A 21,485-nucleotide genomic window follows, 5' to 3' on the forward strand; every position below is an offset into this window, starting at 1 on the left:
TCATATATACTGTAGCAGACAGACTGACAGACGGGCAGACAGGCAAGCAGACAGACTGCAGACGGGCAGGCAGACAGACAGGCGGGCGGACAGACAGGCGGGCGGGCAGACAGGCGGGCAGACAGGCAGGCGGGCAGACAGGCGGACAGACAGGGGGGCAGACAGGCGGGCAGACAGGCGGGCAGACAGACAGGCGGGCGGAAAGACAGGCGGGCGGGCAGACAGGCAGGCAGACAGACAGGCGGGCAGACAGACAGGCGGGCGGACAGACAGGCGGGCGGACAGACAGGCGGGCAGACAGGCGGGCAGACAGACAGGCGGGCAGACAGGCAGGCAGACAGGCGGGCGGACAGACAGGGGGGCAGACAGGGGGGCGGACAGACAGGGGGGCAGACAGGGGAGCGGACAGACAGGCAGGCAGACAGGCGGGCGGGCAGACAGGGGGGCAGACAGGGGAGCGGACAGACAGGCAGGCAGACAGGCGGGCGGGCAGACAGGCGGGAGGACAGACAGAGGGGCAGACAGGGGGGCGGACAGACAGGGGGGCAGACAGGGGAGCGGACAGACAGGCAGGCAGACAGGTGGGCGGACAGACAGGGGGGCAGACAGGGGAGCAGACAGACAGGCAGGCAGACAGGTGGGCGGACAGACAGGGGAGCAGACAGGTTTCTACATGACTGATGTTGAGGGTTTGATAACCCATGTTCCATGCTGGGTGTCCTCTCCTCATCACATCTCTAAGTGTCTCAATGGAATAACAGCAGTGGCCCCTGGGGGCCTAACTGGAGTCAATGCGCTAGAGAAACAATGGTGCTTTATTGATCAGCAGCGCCGCGCTCCTTTCAGGTGGCGGTGAGGGAACACGCGCTGCCATCTGTCACCGCTGTTCCGCCGCTTGCCACCATTTTCCCCACAAATGGGTCAGAAATATCCGAATAATCCATTGGAGAAGAGAGGAGTACAGCCCAGAGCCATGACAAAAACACATGATCATCATTATGACTCGCCGGAGATCAGCCAAGACATTCCTTTAATGCGAACAGGCTGCTGTTGTGACGGACCAGACATGATAGGCTGTGGTTTTCTGTCCCCCTCAAACACCATCAAAGTGTGCCAGCAGCGTGTAAGTACTTGATTAGAATATCTAGGAAATATCAAGATAGGATAATTGGGGGGAAATCATAAAGAGTTTTGAGACTTCTGAGATACGGTATCTGTCCTTTATATTCTGATCAAATCAGAATGTTTCATCTTAAAATAGAATGCCAGACAGTTTAAAACCCTGAAAACATCAGGAATCCTAAATAATAACTGACCTGGTGTTTAAGTTGAGGACCTGATATAATTATAATCATGTCAACTTTAGATTGAGGAACTGCAGAGAATGAAAAACAACATGTAATTGTACGAGGTCAACTATTTCAATTCCAGTCAATTCAGAAAGTAAACCAAATCCAATTCCAATTCAAAATTGTTGTAATTGAAAGCATTGAAAATAATTGGAATTTCAGTGTACTTCCTGAATTGTCTTGAATTGAAATGGAATTGACCCTAACCCTGAGCCCCACAGTGGACGTTCCCGAGCCCCTTGCTCACCTGTGACTGATCTGCGTCCCCCGCAGACTGGACATGGTCTCCTCCAGGTTCTGCCGTAGGTCAGCAATGTTCTTCACTGTCCGCATGCGTCTCGTCTCGGGGTCTTCCCCTGTAATGCACAGAGAAGGGGTTTATGAGAGATGTTGGGCTCTGTGGTGAAGTTTCCCTTAAGTACAGATCTAGGATCAGCTTCCTCTGTCCCAATTCTAACCTTAACCATTAGTGGGGAAAAAGCTAAACTGACCAAACATCAGTGTCTAGGGGCAACTTCATGTTACACCAGATGTGGGCTCCTGTAACATTCTGTTTCCTCAAGACGCCGTCATACATCAGCATCACCAACATCACCATGACAACGCACTCTGACAGGTAGCATGGGTACGCATTCCAAGATGCTGTGCAGTTTGAACCCGTCTCAGCTGTCAGGATGGAATTTTCAACGAAACATGTTTTTAGTGGAAAAGGACATTTCTGCAGTCATGCCATTTTCAACGGGAACATAGAAACCCACTGCCATGACACTGCATTCTCCATCTGTAAGATACAACATATATTTTGCCTCAGCAGCTAAATCTCAGATAGTCTTTCAATTGTAGTCAGTCCCATCGAAATGCATTTCATCTCAGTCCAGGACCTTTCCCCTGATTCCAGTTCAGCTCCGACTGTAACCACTTCATGTTTTATATACTTACAATAGTTTTATATAAGACTAATTCACAGTGAAGTGCCTGATGCCCATTCTACTGAAGTATATTAAACCCATTCTACTGAAGTATATTAAACCCATTCTACTGAAGTATATTAAACCCATTCTACTGAAGTATATTAAACCCATTCTACTGAAGTATATTAAACCCATTCTACTGAGGTATATAAAACCCATTCTACTGAAGTATATAAAACCCATTCTACAGAAGTATATAAAACCCATTCTACTGAAGTATATTAAACCCATTCTACTGAAGTATATTAAACCCATTCTACTGAAGTATATTAAACCCATTCTACTGAAGTATATAAAACCCATTCTACTGAAGTATATTAAACCCATTCTACTGAAGTATATTAAACCCATTCTACTGAAGTATATTAAACCCATTCTACTGAAGTATATTAAACCCATTCTACTGAAGTATATAAAACCCATTCTACTGAAGTATATTAAACCCATTCTACTGAAGTATATTAAACCCATTCTACTGAAGTATATTAAACCCATTCTACTGAAGTATATAAAACCCATTCTACTGAAGTATATAAAACCCATTCTACAGAAGTATATAAAACCCATTCTACTGAAGTATATTAAACCCATTCTACTGAAGTATATAAAACCCATTCTACTGAAGTATATTAAACCCATTCTACTGAAGTATATTAAACCCATTCTACTGAAGTATATAAAACCCATTCTACTGAAGTATATTAAACCCATTCTACTGAAGTATATTAAACCCATTCTACTGAAGTATATTAAACCCATTCTACTGAAGTATATAAAACCCATTCTACTGAAGTATATTAAACCCATTCTACTGAAGTATATTAAACCCATTCTACTGAAGTATATTAAACCCATTCTACTGAAGTATATAAAACCCATTCTACTGAAGTATATAAAACCCATTCTACTGAAGTATATTAAACCCATTCTACTGAAGTATATTAAACCCATTCTACTGAAGTATATAAAACCCATTCTACTGAAGTATATTAAACCCATTCTACTGAAGTATATTAAACCCATTCTACTGAAGTATATAAAACCCATTCTACTGAAGTATATTAAACCCATTCTACTGAAGTATATAAAACCCATTCTACTGAAGTATATTAAACCCATTCTACTGAGGTATATAAAACCCATTCTACTGAAGTATATAAAACCCATTCTACTGAAGTATATTAAACCCATTCTACTGAGGTATATAAAACCCATTCTACTGAAGTATATAAAACCCAATCTACAGAAGTATATAAAACCCATTCTACTGAAGTATATTAAACCCATTCTACTGAAGTATATAAAACCCATTCTACTGAAGTATATTAAACCCATTCTACTGAAGTATATAAAACCCATTCTACTGAAGTATATTAAACCCATTCTACTGAAGTATATAAAACCCATTCTACTGAAGTATATTAAACCCATTCTACTGAAGTATATAAAACCCATTTATTAAACCCATTCTACTGAAGTATATTAAACCCATTCTACTGCAGTATATAAAACCCATTCTACTGAAGTATATAAAACCCATTTATTAAACCCATTCTACTGAAGTATATTAAACCCATTCTACTGAAGTATATAAAACCCATTCTACTGCAGTATATAAAACCCATTCTACTGAAGTATATAAAACCCATTTATTAAACCCATTCTACTGAAGTATATTAAACCCATTCTACTGAAGTATATAAAACCCATTCTACTGAAGTATATTAAACCCATTCTACTGAAGTATATTAAACCCATTCTACTGAAGTATATAAAACCCATTCTACTGAAGTATATAAAACCCATTTATTAAACCCATTCTACTGAAGTATGTAAAATCCATTCTACTGAGGTATATAAAACCCATTCTACTGAAGTATATAAAACCCATTCTACTGAAGTATATAAAACCCATTTATTAAACCCATTCTACTGAGGTATATAAAACCCATTCTACTGAAGTATATAAAACCCATTCTACTGAAGTATATAAAACCCATTCTACTGAAGTATATAAATGTAACGCTCGTCGTAATCCTCCTTGTCTGAGGAGGAGCAAGGATCGGACCAAAGCGCAGCGTGGTTTGAATACATACTTTAATTATTTAAACGAAGACGAAAAAAAAACACTTGACAAAATACAAAACAATAAACGACGTGAACAAACGAACGAAAACAGTACCGTGTGGCGAACAAACACAGACACGGCAACAATCACCCACAAACAAACAGTGAGAACAGCCTACCTTAATATGGTTCCCAATCAGAGACAACGTAAAACACCTGCCTCTGATTGAGAACCATATCAGGCTAGTTAGACAACCCTAAACCAATGAAAACACATAACATGGAATATACCCACCCAGCTCACGTCCTGACCAACTAAACAAAGACTAAACAAAGGAAATAAGGTCAGGAACGTGACAATAAAACCCATTCTACTGAAGTATATAAAACCCATTTATTAAACCCATTCTACTGAAGTATATTAAACCCATTCTACTGCATTATATTAAACCCATTCTACTGAAGTATATAAAACCCATTCTACTGAAGTACATTAAACCCATTCTACTGCATGTTATCAAACCCATTCTATTGCAGTACATTAAGCCCATTCTATTGCAGTACCTAAAGTCCATTCTACTGCATTATATTGCATTACATTAAGCCCATTATATTGCAGTACATTAAGCCCATTCTATTGCAATACATTAAGCCCATTCTAAAGGGGAGCTACAAATAAGCAGTAGAGTGCTACAGTACTTGTAGACTGCGTTCCAAATGGCACCCGATTCCCTACATAGTGCACTACTTTTGGCCAGAGCCCTATAGGCCATGTTCAAAAGTAATGCAGTGTGCAGGGAAAAGGGTGCCATTTGGATTTTACCCGTGGCAGTGTCTTCCCACAAACACAGTCGTAGACACAACAGCTGTAGGAAGACAGTACAGTGCTATAGGCCAAGGGCAAGGCCCCGTAGATCTGCCTGCCTAGTCCAATTAGGCCTGGCTATGCTCCAGCCATCATCGCCTCTGTCAGCGGACACCATGGGCTGGTAATTAACATGAGTTGTGGGAGGCCCAAAATGGATGCCAGTCACAGCAGTTTCCAGTTTCAAGGCACAACAAAAAAGAACCCGTCTCCTCAAAGGAGCGTTGCAGAATGAGTCGGCACACGCGTCTAATGAGGGAATAACAGAATGTGTCAGCGCTGCCGATAAAGTTTTCATGCTTTTTCTATTTCACATTGGAATGCTGTAACCACGCCAACACTGGGACAAATGTGGTGAATCTGTGTGGGCTTTTAAAATGGCTTGTTCCTTTGTGTTGAACTGCAGTGTTTATTCACTAAACAGTCAACCAGCGCTGAACATTTAGAGAACGAATATACTCCACACAAGTTGAATATTAAGTTATTGTTTGGTGCATCACCCCAACATACAAGACAGAGTGAATGCTTTCATTGTGTTATAAAGTACATACATAACGAGTACAGAGTCCATCAAACTCTGTCAGCAACCTTCAAAGCTGACCTGATTTTGGAAGAGCTGGTGAGCGGCACCTCTAAACTGTGTTCACGCATCACTGCTTCTGTCAAGAGGACTGATACAGCTTACGCACGCGCGCACACACACACACACACACACACGCCGAGGGTGTCTCAGGGGGAGCTGGGATAGGCAAAAAAACACATTTCCATTTCCCCCATGCATATCAATACACACACTGGTACATGTGTGAAACAGGACAAATATAATCACCCATCTAATGACTTATTATATACACACACTCACACACAGCTATGTCTTACTATACCCCTAACCCTAAACCTAACCCTAACCTGAACCCTAAACCTTACCGTAGCACCTAAACCTAACTCTAATGTTAACCCTAACCCTAAACCTAACCCCTGAGCCTAAAATAGACTTTTTACAAGTGAGGACTGGAAAAATGTCCTCACTTCTCAGATTTTTGTTGATTTACTATTCTTGTCAGGAAATCTGGTACACACAGGTACAGTAAAACGTGTACACACACACACACACAATTTTGGACTATTTCACCCTGACCACATAGACGTGAGTCCGGTTCAGAATCAGTCCTTTCAGGGAGGCTGTTAAGATCTGAGGTGAGACCAAGCCCAGGCAGCATCCGTTAACGCCAAGCCACGGTGGTGACCAATCAATGCCTCCCTATGCTGTCTACGGTTTCAGACTTAAAAGGGAACACAAAAGAGCTGGACAGCCTTGTATAATGGACTCAATAGGACATTGAATGGCTTTTAGAGCCCTTTAATTTGACTGTTGTGTGTCTCACTGTCAGCTGAAAGGCTAGAGAGAGAGAGAGAGAGAGAGAGAGCAGAGAGCAGAGAGAGAGAGCAGAGAGAGAGAGAGAGAGAGAGAGAGAGCAGAGAGAGAGAGAGAGAGAGAGAGAGCAGAGATAGAGATAGAGAGAGCGAGAGAGAGCAGAAAGAGCAGAGAGCAGAGAGAGCAGAGAGAGAAAGAGCAGAAAGAGCGAGAGAGAGCAGAAAGAGCGAGAGAGAGAGCAGAAAGAGCGAGAGAGAGCAGAAAGAGCGAGAGAGAGAGCAGAAAGAGAGAGAGAGAGAGCAGAAAGAGCGAGAGAGAGAGCAGAAGAGAGAGCGAGAGAGAGAGAAGTGAGGAGGAATGCTCATATCATGTCTGTGTGGGTGGGGTGTGGCAAGTTGGTCTGAGAGACAGTCTCAAAACTGCAATAAATCTTCAAAACCTTCCCCTACCTCCATCCCTCTCTCTATTCGTCTCCTCGCTTCACCCTATCCTCGCCGACAAAGATCCAATCACAGTCCAATTATAAAGGGACACAAACAGGGTTGGCCCTGGGGGGGATCAGGGCTGGACACAGTGTGCATCCCAACTGGCCTGCTATTCCCTATAGTGGGTTATGGGCCCTGGTTAAAAGTAGTGCACTACATAGGGAACTAAATAGGGAACTAAATAAATCTCAGTGATTTATCCGCGGGGAGTGATTCATAGAGCGGTAATGGAGTGGAGCATTCACCTAAAGCAGAGTGCTGCTCTGTTATTACACCATCACCCACTATTATCACTCACTACCATCACTCACTACCATCACTCACTACCATCACTCACTATTATCACTCACTACCATCACTCACTATTATCACTCACTACCATCACTCACTACCATCACTCACTATTATCACTCACTACCATCACTCACTACCATCACTCACTGCCATCACTCACCACCATCCCTCACCACCACTCCTCCCCACCACCAATCACCATCACTCACCACCACCACCAATCACCATCACAACCTCCATCACTCACCATCACTCACCACCACCACCCACCACCACCATCACTCACCACCACCATCACTCACCACCACCACCACTCACCACCATCACCACTCACCACCATCCCCATCACCACCACCACCATCACTCACCACCACCACCACTCACCACCACCACCACTCACCACCCCATCACTCACCACCACCACCACTCACCACCATCCCCATCACTCACCACCACCACTCCCCGTAGGCACACCCAACAGGTAATATGTACCATTCATGTTATACTCACAGGCGGTCAGATTACATTTTGGGAGCGAAAGGGAATAATATTGACGTCGAAATAAGTGTGAAGTATGTAAACATTAATATGTAAACATTAATAATTTGGTATTTGCCGCAAATAAAACTGTTTTAAAAAATGTATACTATTGATGCCGATATTAAACCAGATTGTAAAAAAGGAAATAGGTGTTAAGAGATTATGAGGAAAGGTTTCGGTCTTAGATTCCTCCCGCACCGTGTTCACTGGACATCTAGAGATCAATAACATTATTTGCATCTAAATGATATAAATGTTTGAGTAACAAAAGCCGTGAACCTCATTCTAGACTGTTTATGACAGGGGGAATATAGCTGCAAGCAGCACTTGACAACGTGCTACCAGGGGAGGTGATCTCAGCCTCAGTCAGATGCATCGCTATTCAAGTCCCTGTTGAGCACAACAATCACGCTACGATGCAGCGACAGCGCTGCAAGCCACAGGTTGACCCACACACATATGAACACACACACGAGCACACACACACACACACACACACACACACACACACACACACACACACACACACACACACACACACACACACACACACACACACACACACGCACACACACACACCCCAACACCACCACAGGCCACAGGTTCAGCAGCTGCCTAGTATCACTCTCCCTCTCTTCAATAATGCATGTTCTCTTTAGCTCGAGGCCCGCACCTCTCCTGGAGAGAGTGAATACCAGTCCCTGCTGCACACATCCTAATGAGTCCAGCTAACACCGTGTCTCACAAAACACACCAGGGGCTCGGCAAGACTTGCTCGCATGCACCAAACTCTGAATACGCCTTCGTGCAGAGATTGTCAACTCAAATCATTCAAACCCATTTCTATTGTCACCCACAATCCTCTGTGTGTTAGACAGCATGTGTCAACTCTCTGCAGCTTGCTGCAGCCACACGGCTGAGAGGAAGGAAACACTGCATCCAGAGCGTTATGACTTCTCCCAGCTAAAACCTGCTGAGTTCTGTCCTAACAGGCAGTACAGCACTGAGCTGCTTGTTAAACCACATCCAATACATCGTTCCCTGAGGCAAAACCCTGAGCTGCCATACTGGACTATACTGCAGCTGGGCAGGCTGGGCACTTTTACTGCCAACTTTGTGTGGAAATGGGCTTTTGGAGGTAGTGTAACTATCTGGATGGATCACACAGACAGGGATAGTATGGATGGATCACACAGACAGGGATAGTATGGATAGATCACACAGACAGGGATAGTATGGATGGATCACACAGACAGGGATAGTATGGATGGATCACTGACACTGTTGTGGACAGGCAGAGAGGGAGCGCGTACGCTGCAGCTGGCAGCAGCACTAGTACCTCTTCAAGAATGGGAGAATTTGGGGCTGGGCTTTTTCAGTGCAATACGAGCTATTAATACTACAATAATACCACAATGAGTATTTATGTTAATACTATTTACAATAATACCACCATGAGTATTTATGTTAATACTATTACTTACTGATACCACAATAATACCTGATACAATACTACCGCACTTGGTATTTATGTTCTTGCTATTACTACCACAGTCATACCACGATGATTATTTATGTTGCTACTATTACTAATACAATAATACCACAATTAGTATTTATGTTACTGCTATTACTACCACAGTGATACCACGCTGAGTATTTATGTTAATACTATTACTACCACAGTGATACCACGCTGAGTATTTATGTTAATACTATTACTACCACAGTGATACCACGCTGAGTATTTATGTTACTGCTATTACTACTACAGTGATACCACGCTGAGTATTTATGTTAATACTATTACTACTACAGTGATACCACGCTGAGTATTTATGTTAATACTATTACTACTACAATAATACCACAAATAGTATTTATGTTACTGCTATTACTACTACAGTGATACCACGCTGAGTATTTATGTTAATACTATTACTACCACAGTGATACCACGCTGAGTATTTATGTTAATACTATTACTACCACAGTGATACCACAGTGAGTATTTATGTTAATACTATTACTACCACAGTGATACCACGCTGAGTATTTATGTTGCTACTATTACTACTACAGTGATACCACAATTAGTATTTATGTTACTGCTATTACTACCACAGTGATACCACAATTAGTATTTATGTTACTGCTATTACTACCACAGTGATACCACGCTGAGTATTTATGTTAATACTATTACTAATACAGTGATACCACAGTGAGTATTTATGTTAATACTATTACTACTACAGTGATACCACCGTGAGTATTTATGTTAATACTATTACTACCACAGTGATACCACAGTGAGTATTTATGTTACTGCTATTACTACCACAGTGATACCACAATTAGTATTTATGTTACTGCTATTACTACCACAGTGATACCACAATTAGTATTTATGTTAATACTATTACTACCACAGTGATACCACGCTGAGTATTTATGTTAATACTATTACTACCACAGTGATACCACAGTGAGTATTTATGTTAATACTATTACTACCACAGTGATACCACAATTAGTATTTATATTACTGCAATTACTACCAGTGTTTCTACTATTACTAAAATGATTATTTCTGTTAGCACTACTAATAATACAACCACTACCACACAGTAACTATGACTACCTTTACCTGACACTACTACCCAAGCTTCAGTCTACTACCACACAGTAACTATGACTACCTTTACCTGACACTACTACCCAAGCTTCAGTCTACTACCACACAGTAACTATGACTACCTTTACCTGACACTACTACCCACGCTTCAGTCCACTACCACACAGTAACTATGACTACCTTTACCTGACACTACTACCCACACTTCAGTCCACTACCACACAGTAACTATGACTACCTTTACCTGACACTACTACCCAAGCTTCAGTCCACTACCACACAGTAACTATGACTACCTTTACCTGACACTACTACCAAAGCTTCAGTCTACTACCACACAGTAACTATGACTACCTTTACCTGACACTACTACCCAAGCTTCAGTCTACTACCACACAGTAACTATGACTACCTTTACCTGACACTAGTCAGCAGCACTACCAGAACAGCAGCTCCACATCCAGCTGCACATACAACCGTACGGATGGAGACCTGTGTACGCCCCTGGCTATGGTGTGTGTGACACCTACATTGTAGTTGTCTGTGTGACTCACAGCGTGTGTGTGGCTTATAGAGTGTGTGACTAAGGGTGTGTGTGTGTGGGTGTTACGTTGTGTGAGTGGGTGTGTGTTACAGTGTAAGCGTGTGGGTGTGTGTATTACGGCGAGAGAGTGTGACTAAGGGTGTGTGTGTGTGTGTGTGTGTGTGTGTGTGTGTGTGTGTGTGTGTGTGTGTGTGTGTGTGTGTGTGTGTGTGTGTGTGTGTGTGTGTGTGTGTGTGTGTGTGTGAGAGACTTACAATGTGGGTGTGTGTGTAGCACCTGCTCCAGGTCACCCAGCATGGTGAGGATCACCTCCTTGTCCAGCTGAGCCGTGCCCTCGCGGGCGCCCCCCTCCGCCTCCTCCTCTGCCCAGTACCCCCTCTCCCTGCCACCCTGGTCCCCGACCCTGGTGCCCGCCGCTGATGCCACCTCGTCGTCCGAACGCCCGCTGCTGCCCTCTTCATCCGTACCCTCCTCCTTGGGCTGCCCCAGCTGCCCACGTGGCGTCTCCCGAGGCGGTTGCAATTGCCCGCCCAGCGATGCCCGCCCGACCGCCGTGCACCTCCATGGCACGGGGATGAGGGAGTGCTCCGACTGGGAGAGAACTTTGGTCAGGGAGAGGGACAGGGAGCGCGCCCTGGTGCCCCTTGCGCCCCCGCCATCCCTGGCTGGCTCCTTCCTAGGGCTGCCTCCTCGCGCTGGGGATGATGACAAGGACGAAGAGGATTTGGAAGGCGTGAGCGGGTCATCTAGCTCGAAGGAGTACACCCGCTGCTCGCCCTCGCTCAGCAGGGTCAGGTTGGTCAGGGAGCGCTGCTTGCGGAGGTTCAGGTTGTCTGGGAGGGGCTGGGGGGGGCGGCGAGGGGGGCTTCCACCCTGGTACACGGAGAACTCGGCACCTCTCTTCATCTTCACCTCCTTTCTCTCGTTCACTCTCTCTCTGTTCGTCAGTGGGTCTGTGCTGGTCCACCTGTTTGGCTCTGTTCCCGGTCACATTCTGGCAGTGGTGGCTGGTGAGCCGGAGGAGGGGAGAGGAGAAGAGGGTGGTGAGAGAGGTGAAGACTCCTCTATCTGTGGGGGGGGGCTTAGGTGGCCCCGTGTCCAGCGCTCACCGAGGGTCCAGGCTTCATCCAGATGGAGGGAGTGAGGGATGGAGGGAGGGAGAGCATGTCGCAGACGCCTGGATGAAAAACTCCCCTCACGCACAGAAGAGTCCAGAGGCATCCTCCAGACATTGCATTCCCATGGTCACCCAGCTAATAACTGGTGCCACAGACACACACCAACACAACAAAACAGACACTGCTTTACCTCCCCCTCCTCCTCCTCTTCTTTCTCTCTCCTCCACCTCAAAACAGCAAGAAGCGGTGAGGGGTGTGGATGAATGCGATTTTACATCTCTCTCTTTCTCACGCAATCTCTCTCTCTCCTCCGCTCTATTCTACTCTCTCTCTGTTTCGCTCTCTCTGCTTCTCCCTCTCTTTATCTTTCTCTATTAAGAGCAGAGGGGAGTATTTTATTCCTCTCTGCTCTCCTGTTAATTACCAGCTCAGCAGAGCCTTTGCTTCTCTCCCTCTCTCCTCTCCTCACACCAGAGAATGGAGCCAGCACTCAATCTCTCCGCTCTGTTCATTTTAGCATTCAGCCTGCAATTCTATCCTTCCTCTCTCTCTGCCGCTCTCTCTCTTACTCTCTGCCTCATCTGTTTCTCCCTCCTCTCTCTTCTCTCTCTCTCTCTCTCTCTCTCTCTTGTCTCGCTGGTTTCCCTTCCCTCTGCTGCAGTAGTGGCAGCCTCTGCTGTGGCTACTGCCGACCATCAAAGCACGTGTCTTCAGTCTCCACGTCTGCCCACTTCAGTTCAGGAAACGCCTCACCACAAGTCGCAGGGTACTTGGGGAGTATGTGTGTGAGTGAAAGAGTCAAAGGATGGAAATGCATGTTCAACACTGCTGCCTCCCCCTCTTCTCCTCCTCTTCTCCTCCTCCTCCTCCTCCTCTTCTCCCTCTGCTCCTCCTCCTCCTCTCCCTCCCCCTCTTCTCCTCCTCTTCTCCCCCTCCTCCTCCTCCCCCTCCTCTCCTCCTCTCCCTCTCCCTCTTCTCCTCCTCCTCCTCTCCCTCTTCTCTTCCTCCTCTTCCCTCCTCCTCCTCTCCTCCTCCCCCTCTCCCTCTTCTCCTCCTCTCCCTCTTCTCCTCCTCTTCTCCTCCTCCTCCTCTCCCTCTGCTCCTCCTCCTCCTCCTCTCCCTCTTCTCCTCCCCCTCCCTCCTCCTCCCCTTCTCCTCCTTCGCTTCTCCCTCTTCTCCTCCCTTTCTGCTCCTCCCCTTCTCCCTCTTCTCCTCCCTCTTCTCCTCCCCCTCTTTTCCTTCCTCCTCCTCCCCTTCTCCCTCTTCTCCCCCCCCTCGTCTCCTCTTCTCCTCCCCTTCTCCCACTTCTCCTCCCTCTTCTCCTCCCCCTCTTCTCCTCTTCTCCTCCCCTTCTCCCACTTCTCCTCCCCTTCTCCCCCCTCTCCCTCTCTGCTTTCCCTGATAAAAACCAGAGTGACTGGGAGTTGTTTGGATAGCACACCTGCGAGTTGCGGCTCCCTGATAGCCGTGCTGCGCTGATGCACAGGCTAATTAAACACTATAGGGTTAATGAGGTAAGGAGTAAAGCCCCGGCTCTCCTCTCGCCTCGACAAGACTGCAGACTGTCTGTCAACAGATTCAACACTTCCTCTAGTATTAATAACCTCAACAGTACAGACACACACACCATAGACAAACAACAGCCTCCATGTGACCACACATGCTACAGTGGGGAGAGCAAGTATTTGATACACTGCCGATTTTGCAGGTTTTCCTACTTATAAAGCATGTAGAGGTCTGTAATTTTTATCATAGGTACACTTCAACTGTGAGAGACGGAATCTAAAACAAAAATCCAGAAAATCACATTGTATGATTTTTAAGTAATTAATTTGCATTTTATTGCATGACATAAGTATTTGATCACCTACCAACCAGTAAGAATTCCGGCTCTCACAGACCTGTTAGTTTTTCTTTAAGAAGCCCTCCTGTTCTCCACTCATTACCTGTATTAACTGCACCTGTTTGAACTCGTTACCTGTATAAAAGACACCTGTCCACACACTCAATCAAACAGACTCCAACCTCTCCACAATGGCCAAGACCAGAGAGCTGTATAAGGACATCAGGGATAAAATTGTAGACATGCAACAGGCTGGGATGGGCTACAGGACAATAGGCAAGCAGCTTGGTGAGAAGGCAACAACTGTTGGCGCAATTATTAGAAAATGGAAGAAGTTCAAGATGACGGTCAATCACCCTCGGTCTGGGGCTCCATGCAAGATCTCACCTCGTGGGGCATCAATGATCATGAGGAAGGTGAGTTATCAGCCCAGAACTACACGGCAGGACCTGGTCAATGACCTGAAGAGAGCTGGGACCACAGTCTCAAAGAAAACCATTAGTAACACACTACACCGTCATGGATTAAAATCCTGCAGCGCACGCAAGGTCCACCTGCTCAAGCCAGCGCATGTCCAGGCCCGTCTGAAGTTTGCCAATGACCATCTGGATGATCCAGAGGAGGAATGGGAGAAGGTCATGTGGTCTGATGACACAAAAATAGAGCTTTTTGGTCTAAACTCCACTCGCCGTGTTTGGAGGAAGAAGAAGGATGAGTACAACCCCAAGAACACCATCCCAACCGTGAAGCATGGAGGTGGAAACATCATTCTTTGGGGATGCTTTTCTGCAAAGGGTACAGGATGACTGCACCGTATTGAGGGGAGGATGGATGGGGCCATGTATCGCGAGATCTTGGCCAACAACCTCCTTCCCTCAGTAAGAGCATTGAAGATGGGTCGTGGCTGGGTCTTCCAGCATGACAACGACCCGAAACACACAGCCAGGGCAACTAAGGAGTGGCACCGTAAGAAGCATCTCAAGGTCCTGGAGTGGCCTAGCCAGTCTCCAGACCTGAACCCAATAGAAAATCTTTGGAGGGAGCTGAAAGTCCGTATTGCCCAGCGACAGCCCCGAAACCTGAAGGATCTGGAGAAGATCTGTATGGAGGAGTGGGCCAAAATCCCTGCTGCAGTGTGTGCAAACCTGGTCAAGAACTACAGGAAACGTATGATCTCTGTAATTGCAAACAAAGGTTTCTGTACCAAATATTAAGATCTGCTTTTCTGATGTATCAAATACTTATGTCATGCAATAAAATGCAAATTAATTACTTAAAAATCATACAATGTGATTTTCTGGATTTTTGTTTTAGATTCCGTCTCTCATAGTTGAAGTGTACCCATGATAGAAATACAGACCTCTACATGCTTTGTAAGTAGGAAAACCTGCAAAATCGGCAGTGTATCAAATACTTGTTCTCCCCACTGTATAAGCTCGTGATGCAGAGAAACTCATGGTAGCAGTTGCCCTGAGCAACCATATCCAAGGTGACATTAACTGCCATGGACAGAGATGGTATTTATAGTTGTAGGATCTTAATTTGACCAGTTTCTCCCCAGACATTTTTGTAGGGGTTGATACATTTTTAGTTAGGTCAAGTCTGACATTTTAAAATGTGTGCCAAGAGTGTGCAAAGCTGTCATCAAGGCAAAAGGTGGCTACTTTGAAGAATCTCAAATATAAAATATATTTTGATTTGTTTAACACTTTTTTGGGTTACTACATGATTCCATATGGTTATTTCATAGTTTTGATGTCTTCACTATTATTCTAAATAAAGAAAAACCCTGGAATGAGTAGGTGTGTCCAAACTTTTGACTGGTACTGTATGCCTACCTCTACATTGACGCTACACTGATCTTCTGTGAAATGACTGTGAGTTGCTCTGTCCGTTAAACGGAAATTTAGCCCGAAGATGATGAACCACAAGTATCTTTTTGAAAGACTTCCTTCACTATAGAGGCTACCGCAGACTCACATTCCTTCACTATAGAGGCTACCGCAGACTCACATTCCTTCACTATAGAGGCTACCGCAGACTCACATTCCTTCACTATAGAGGCTACCGCAGACTCACATTCCTTCACTATAGAGGCTACCGCAGACTCACATTCCTTCACTATAGAGGCTACCGCAGACTCACATTCCTTCACTATAGAGGCTACCGCAGACTCACATTCCTTCACTATAGAGGCTACCGCAGACTCACATTCCTTCACTATAGAGGCTACCGCAGACTCACATTCCTTCACTATAGAGGCTACCGCAGACTCACATTCCTTCACTATAGAGGCTACCGCAGACTCACATTCCTTCACTATAGAGGCTACCGCAGACTCACATTCCTTCACTATAGAGGCTACCGCAGACTCACATTCCTTCACTATAGAGGCTACCGCAGACTCACATTCCAGGCAAGGAGCAGGAGTCAAAACTAAGAAAAAAAACAAGGGCGCAGTTTCCCCTAGGTACAGATCTAGGATCTGCTTTCCCTCCCTGAATCCTAACCTTATGAATAGTGAGGGAAAAACAAAACTGACCCAGGATCAGTGTCTGGGGGCAACACAATCGTCCTGATACAGAAGTGAACCACCATGGTTCCTCATATTATCATCTACATACGTTCATAAAAAGACCCCAAAAAACAGCAAAATCAGACTTTCTGAGTAGAACGCAACTGCAAACATTTTCATAAATGAACAAATCAAAGCAGAAAGTTCAATGGAGTTTGGCTGACCGCGGCGCTCATTGTGCCGTGACCACAGTGTGTATATTACAGGTTTGGCGATGTAAAAACACAACATTCCAGACATTGTACTTCGGGTGTGGCTTTGTAAAGGCATACATTTAGAGGACTAAAGTAGCGCTATGTAGGGGCCGTTCCCTTTGCAGACGACGATTTGGGGAGTCATTTGTTTTGTGACAGAACAATCTTTTGTTTTCCCATACCCAAATGACAAACCAGTTTATAGTAGAGCAAGGCCTAAGACATGCAGTATGTTTAGTTAACATGCAGACCCACTAGGCAGGAATACATAGCAATGTCTATTTTCTATGTCACAATAGATGTACTATGATTTGGCAGATACCTGACCTGCAATACCAAAGCTACGTAATAACACATCATCATTTCCAAAGGACATTATCCACATTTCCATCGCATTGAAATTCTATTGGTTTCTGTGTAAATGCCAACCTGGCTGCAGCCCAGCCCACCACCCAGATAATACAGATTCTAGCTATCTCTGTCTCCTGCAGCCTCTGGCCACTGTCTATCCGGATGAGCCGCCACATCCCCACAGCTAGAACAAGACGCCGGGCGCCGGGGCGTAACCGACGGCAACTGCGTAAACAAAGGGCCACAGATGCCTCCAGTGTCCGCCAGTCGTTCCTGACCTTTTCCCTTCGCCGTGTGAGGCGGGGATCAAGGGACCCCCCATGTTACCTCAAACACAAACATGCACACACGCATTCACCGGAAAGTACACACACATACGATGTACTGTAACACACACACACACACACACACACACACACACACACACACACACACACACACACACACACACACACACACACACACACACACACACACACACACACACACACACACACACACACACACACACACACACACACACACACACACACACACACGCGTGTCAGCGAGTGTTGCCCACCTGAGATTTCTTCCAGGCACTGCTTGGCAGTCTTGCTGTAGACCAGGTCTCCCTTGGTGGGGCTGAGGCAGTGGTCTGTGGGGGCCACCGTGGTACAGTCGTTCTCGGAGTACGTCCTGGGAGAAACAAACAAAGCCATGGTTATTCAGGAGCCACATTGCATAGAGTGTTTGTTTTCATGTGGTAAAAAACCCAACGGGACGCAGACTGAAATACTCTTTTTGTGCTTTTTGGTATTTTCAACAGACGAAGATGAATATCTCAGGAGGATCTCTTGGATGAAGTGAGGTTTTGTGGGTGAAGGGAAGTTTGTCTCTGTATCTGTGTGTACATGTGTGTGTGTGCATGCATGAGCCTGCCTATGTGGAGTCAAAATCCACATACTGGCTTGCATTCCCTGTCTCCCTATAGCCTATGGGCCCTGGTCAAAAGTAGTGCACTAAAAAGGGAATAGGGTACCATTTGGTAGGCAGCCTGTGTTTGTTCCCTTGCCTTGGGCAGAGATGTGAGAAACACAGCCAGACGTCCTGACGGCTGCTAGATAACTCTCCCTCACCGGCACACCCACAATAAAGCCTTTCCCCAGCCACCTGCACCGCCACAGATAAACTGGCATCCACAGAATGCTGCATCAGCCAATGAGTTGAGCACCGTGAAACCTCGGTTTCTAACATCCGCCCTACAAACTACTTCTAGATACATAGAATTTCACAGAGAGAGACATTCAGAAATATGGCAACAATTTGACAGCCTGCAAAAAATTTAGTAATGGGTAAATTAATTGTTTACTGGGGAGGGTATATATTCTGACAACTCAGTTTAGGAATGTTTGTTATAAAGATGTATAACAAGGATCTCAAATCAGTCTAAAAATACCCTGATAAATGTACTGAGAACAAAACAAAGCACAGCACAGCCAATCATAAGTGAGAATCTCAGGTCGAATCAGGTCAGAGAGAGGACGCACACACAACGTTAACGTCACACAGCAGCGCCTTACAACCACCTCCCCGGCTGCTGTCAAAGGCGGAGGCAGGGGGACTGTAATCAACGAAACACAAACTGCAGCTAACTGCTGCTGCCTCTGCTCTTCTCAGCCCCGGCTGCTCTGCTGTGGCACAGGAGAGGGGAGAAACCTAATTGGCCCTGAAATGATGGTAAATTGCGGCGCAGCGGGAGGCCCTAAGTGCGAGGCCGCTGACAGTTCCTCCTCTGTTCAGGCAGGTCGGCGGGGGCACACCTCCCTCCGGAAGGGAGTGAGAGAAACAGAGGAAAGGGGGAGGGAGGGAGACATGGGATACTATAGCCAGGATTGGACAAGTGAAGGGGAGAGGGAGGCGGGAGTGTGAGTGATCAGGTAGAACTGAGCATGTCAACCTGTTGGCTGCTGAGCCACAGAAGACAACGTGCTTTTCATTTTGGTTGATTGCATCCTGGTTAAGTAGCTGAGCCGCTCATGATTGGGACCTGACATGAATACAAAGTAGGAGAGGGTTATGAAGAGAATCCCTTTTTAATGGCATGACATTACAGTGTATTTTGTGCGTTGCTTGTCTCTCATTTAATGCAGATGGAGAACAGGTTGGAGAACAACAGCCGTCAACTGCATCTGCCTGTGAATGATAATCAGGGATGCCTGTTAATGGGCAAGACGGCGAGGTGCATTGGACGGATTAGGACTAATTCTCAATGGTGAGTCAGCGAGCAGCAGAGTGCATTGTGTGCCAAGGTTGAACCCTTCTTGGAAATTATAGAGAAAGAGAAGAGAGGGAAAAGTTCCTCGGAAGCCGATTATGGCTCGTTAATAGGACCCCCCCCCCCCTCCCCTCAAAAGGCCAGAGCTGTTGTTAGCACGCCCGCCATCATGCACAGACTCTGTCTCTGACATCACAAAGCCCCTATCCAGCGGCCCCCATCCAGTCGACAGATTGAAAGGTGGGAAATTAGCTTTGATGTGCGGCATCCGTCTGGAATCAAGGCTTCCAACTCTCTCCAGACACTCTAATAATAGGGGTTATTTGGAGCGCCATGGGATGCAGAGATTCAATTGGTTGTACACACATCAAGATGGAGTGTGACTGGACGGGCCAGCCCTCGTGTGTCTGTGTGTGACTGTAGGGTTATCAAGCGAGCCTTGGCACCACATGCAGTCCCGTGGGCACAATGACAGAAGGCGGGATACGGATAAAGGAGTGGAAGTATGGAGGGATGGATGAGGGCCTCTTTTCTCTCCATGAAACCTGTTCTAGATGGATCATGATGAGAGACCAGTCAAGACGCAGCCTGCGTCCCAAATAGCTCCCTATTTCCTATATACCTAAGAGCAGAAACCTGTGGGCCCTGGTCAAAAACAGTCCTCTGGTCAAAAGTAATGCACAATACAGGGATGCCATTGGGATCAGATGCATTTGATAAGACAAGTAAGGTTGAAAGAAAGGCTGGAAATTTATCTTGGAGTATAACTGTCACTGTAGAAGAGGATATTTTAGACAAACATGCCCAATAATTCCCCCTCAATTCCACTAACAACGAGTATCTAAACTGTCCAAATAAATCATTTCTTTTGTATTGTTCTCAACAAAGTTGAACTCCTTCGCAGAAATCAAGTGGCAAACAAGGGACATTTGCTGCATATAAAACACCCAAATGATGGACGGATCAGACACAAGTTCAGCTGAACTATGTCAGGTGGAACAGAGGGCCTTGGTGTAATGCTGCAGGCATAGACATCAGGACATGGAGGTAGTGAGGTGAGTTTGGGCTGTCATTCTAACAACCTGCTGAGGTTAGTTTGGGTTGTCATTCTAACAACCTGATGAGGTGAGTTTGGGCTGTCATTCTAACAACCTGCTGAGGTTAGTTTGGGTTGTCATTCTAACAACCTGATGAGGTTAGTTTGGGCTGTCATTCTAACAACCTGCTAAGGTTAGTTTGGAGTGTCATTCTAACAACCTGCTGAGGTTAGTTTGGGCTGTCATTCTAACAACCTGCTGAGGTGAGTTTGGACTGTCATTCTAACAACCTGCTGAGGTTAGTTTGGACTGTCATTCTAACAACCTGCTGGGGCTAGTTTGGACTGTCATTCTAACAACCTGCTGAGGTTAGTTTGGGTTGTCATTCTAACAACCTGCTGAGGTTAGTTTGGACTGTCATTCTAACAACCTGCTGAGGTTAGTTTGGACTGTCATTCTAACAACCTGCTGAGGTTAGTTTGGACTGTCATTCTAACAACCTGCTGAGGTTAGTTTGGAGTGTCATTCTAACAACCTGCTGAGGTTAGTTTGGGCTGTCATTCTAACAACCTGCTGAGGTTAGTTTGGACTGTCATTCTAACAACCTGCTGAGGTTAGTTTGGACTGTCATTCTAACAACCTGCTGAGGTTAGTTTGGGCTGTCATTCTAACAACCTGCTGAGGTTAGTTTGGACTGTCATTCTAACAACCTGCTGAGGTTAGTTTGGGCTGTCATTCTAACAACCTGCTGAGGTTAGTTTGGGCTGTCATTCTAACAACCTGCTGAGGTTAGTTTGGGTTGTCATTCTAACAACCTGCTGAGGTTAGTTTGGACTGTCATTCTAACAACCTGCTGAGGTTAGTTTGGACTGTCATTCTAACAACCTGCTGAGGTTAGTTTGGGCTGTCATTCTAACAACCTGCTGAGGTTAGTTTGGGCTGTCATTCTAACAACCTGCTGAGGTTAGTTTGGGCTGTCATT

General features: G+C 45.6%; 1 protein-coding gene across 6 annotated transcripts in view; it reads right to left on the bottom strand.

Moving 5' to 3' along the window:
- Positions 1 to 21,485, bottom strand: part of nav3 (neuron navigator 3) — a 234,014-nt gene that overhangs the window by 82,690 nt on the left and 129,839 nt on the right. For all 6 annotated transcript variants that reach the window (XM_071332043.1, XM_071332044.1, XM_071332047.1 and 3 more), the window contains exons 9-10: positions 17,772 to 17,887; positions 1,597 to 1,705 (exon numbers count right to left, since the gene is read on the bottom strand). In XM_071332043.1, the coding sequence (XP_071188144.1) occupies positions 1,597 to 1,705; positions 17,772 to 17,887 (225 nt within the window). The remainder of the gene's footprint in view (positions 1 to 1,596; positions 1,706 to 17,771; positions 17,888 to 21,485) is intronic.

The sequence above is a fragment of the Salvelinus alpinus genome, chromosome 11 (assembly GCF_045679555.1).
Source record: "Salvelinus alpinus chromosome 11, SLU_Salpinus.1, whole genome shotgun sequence".
Lineage (NCBI taxonomy): Eukaryota > Metazoa > Chordata > Actinopteri > Salmoniformes > Salmonidae > Salvelinus > Salvelinus alpinus.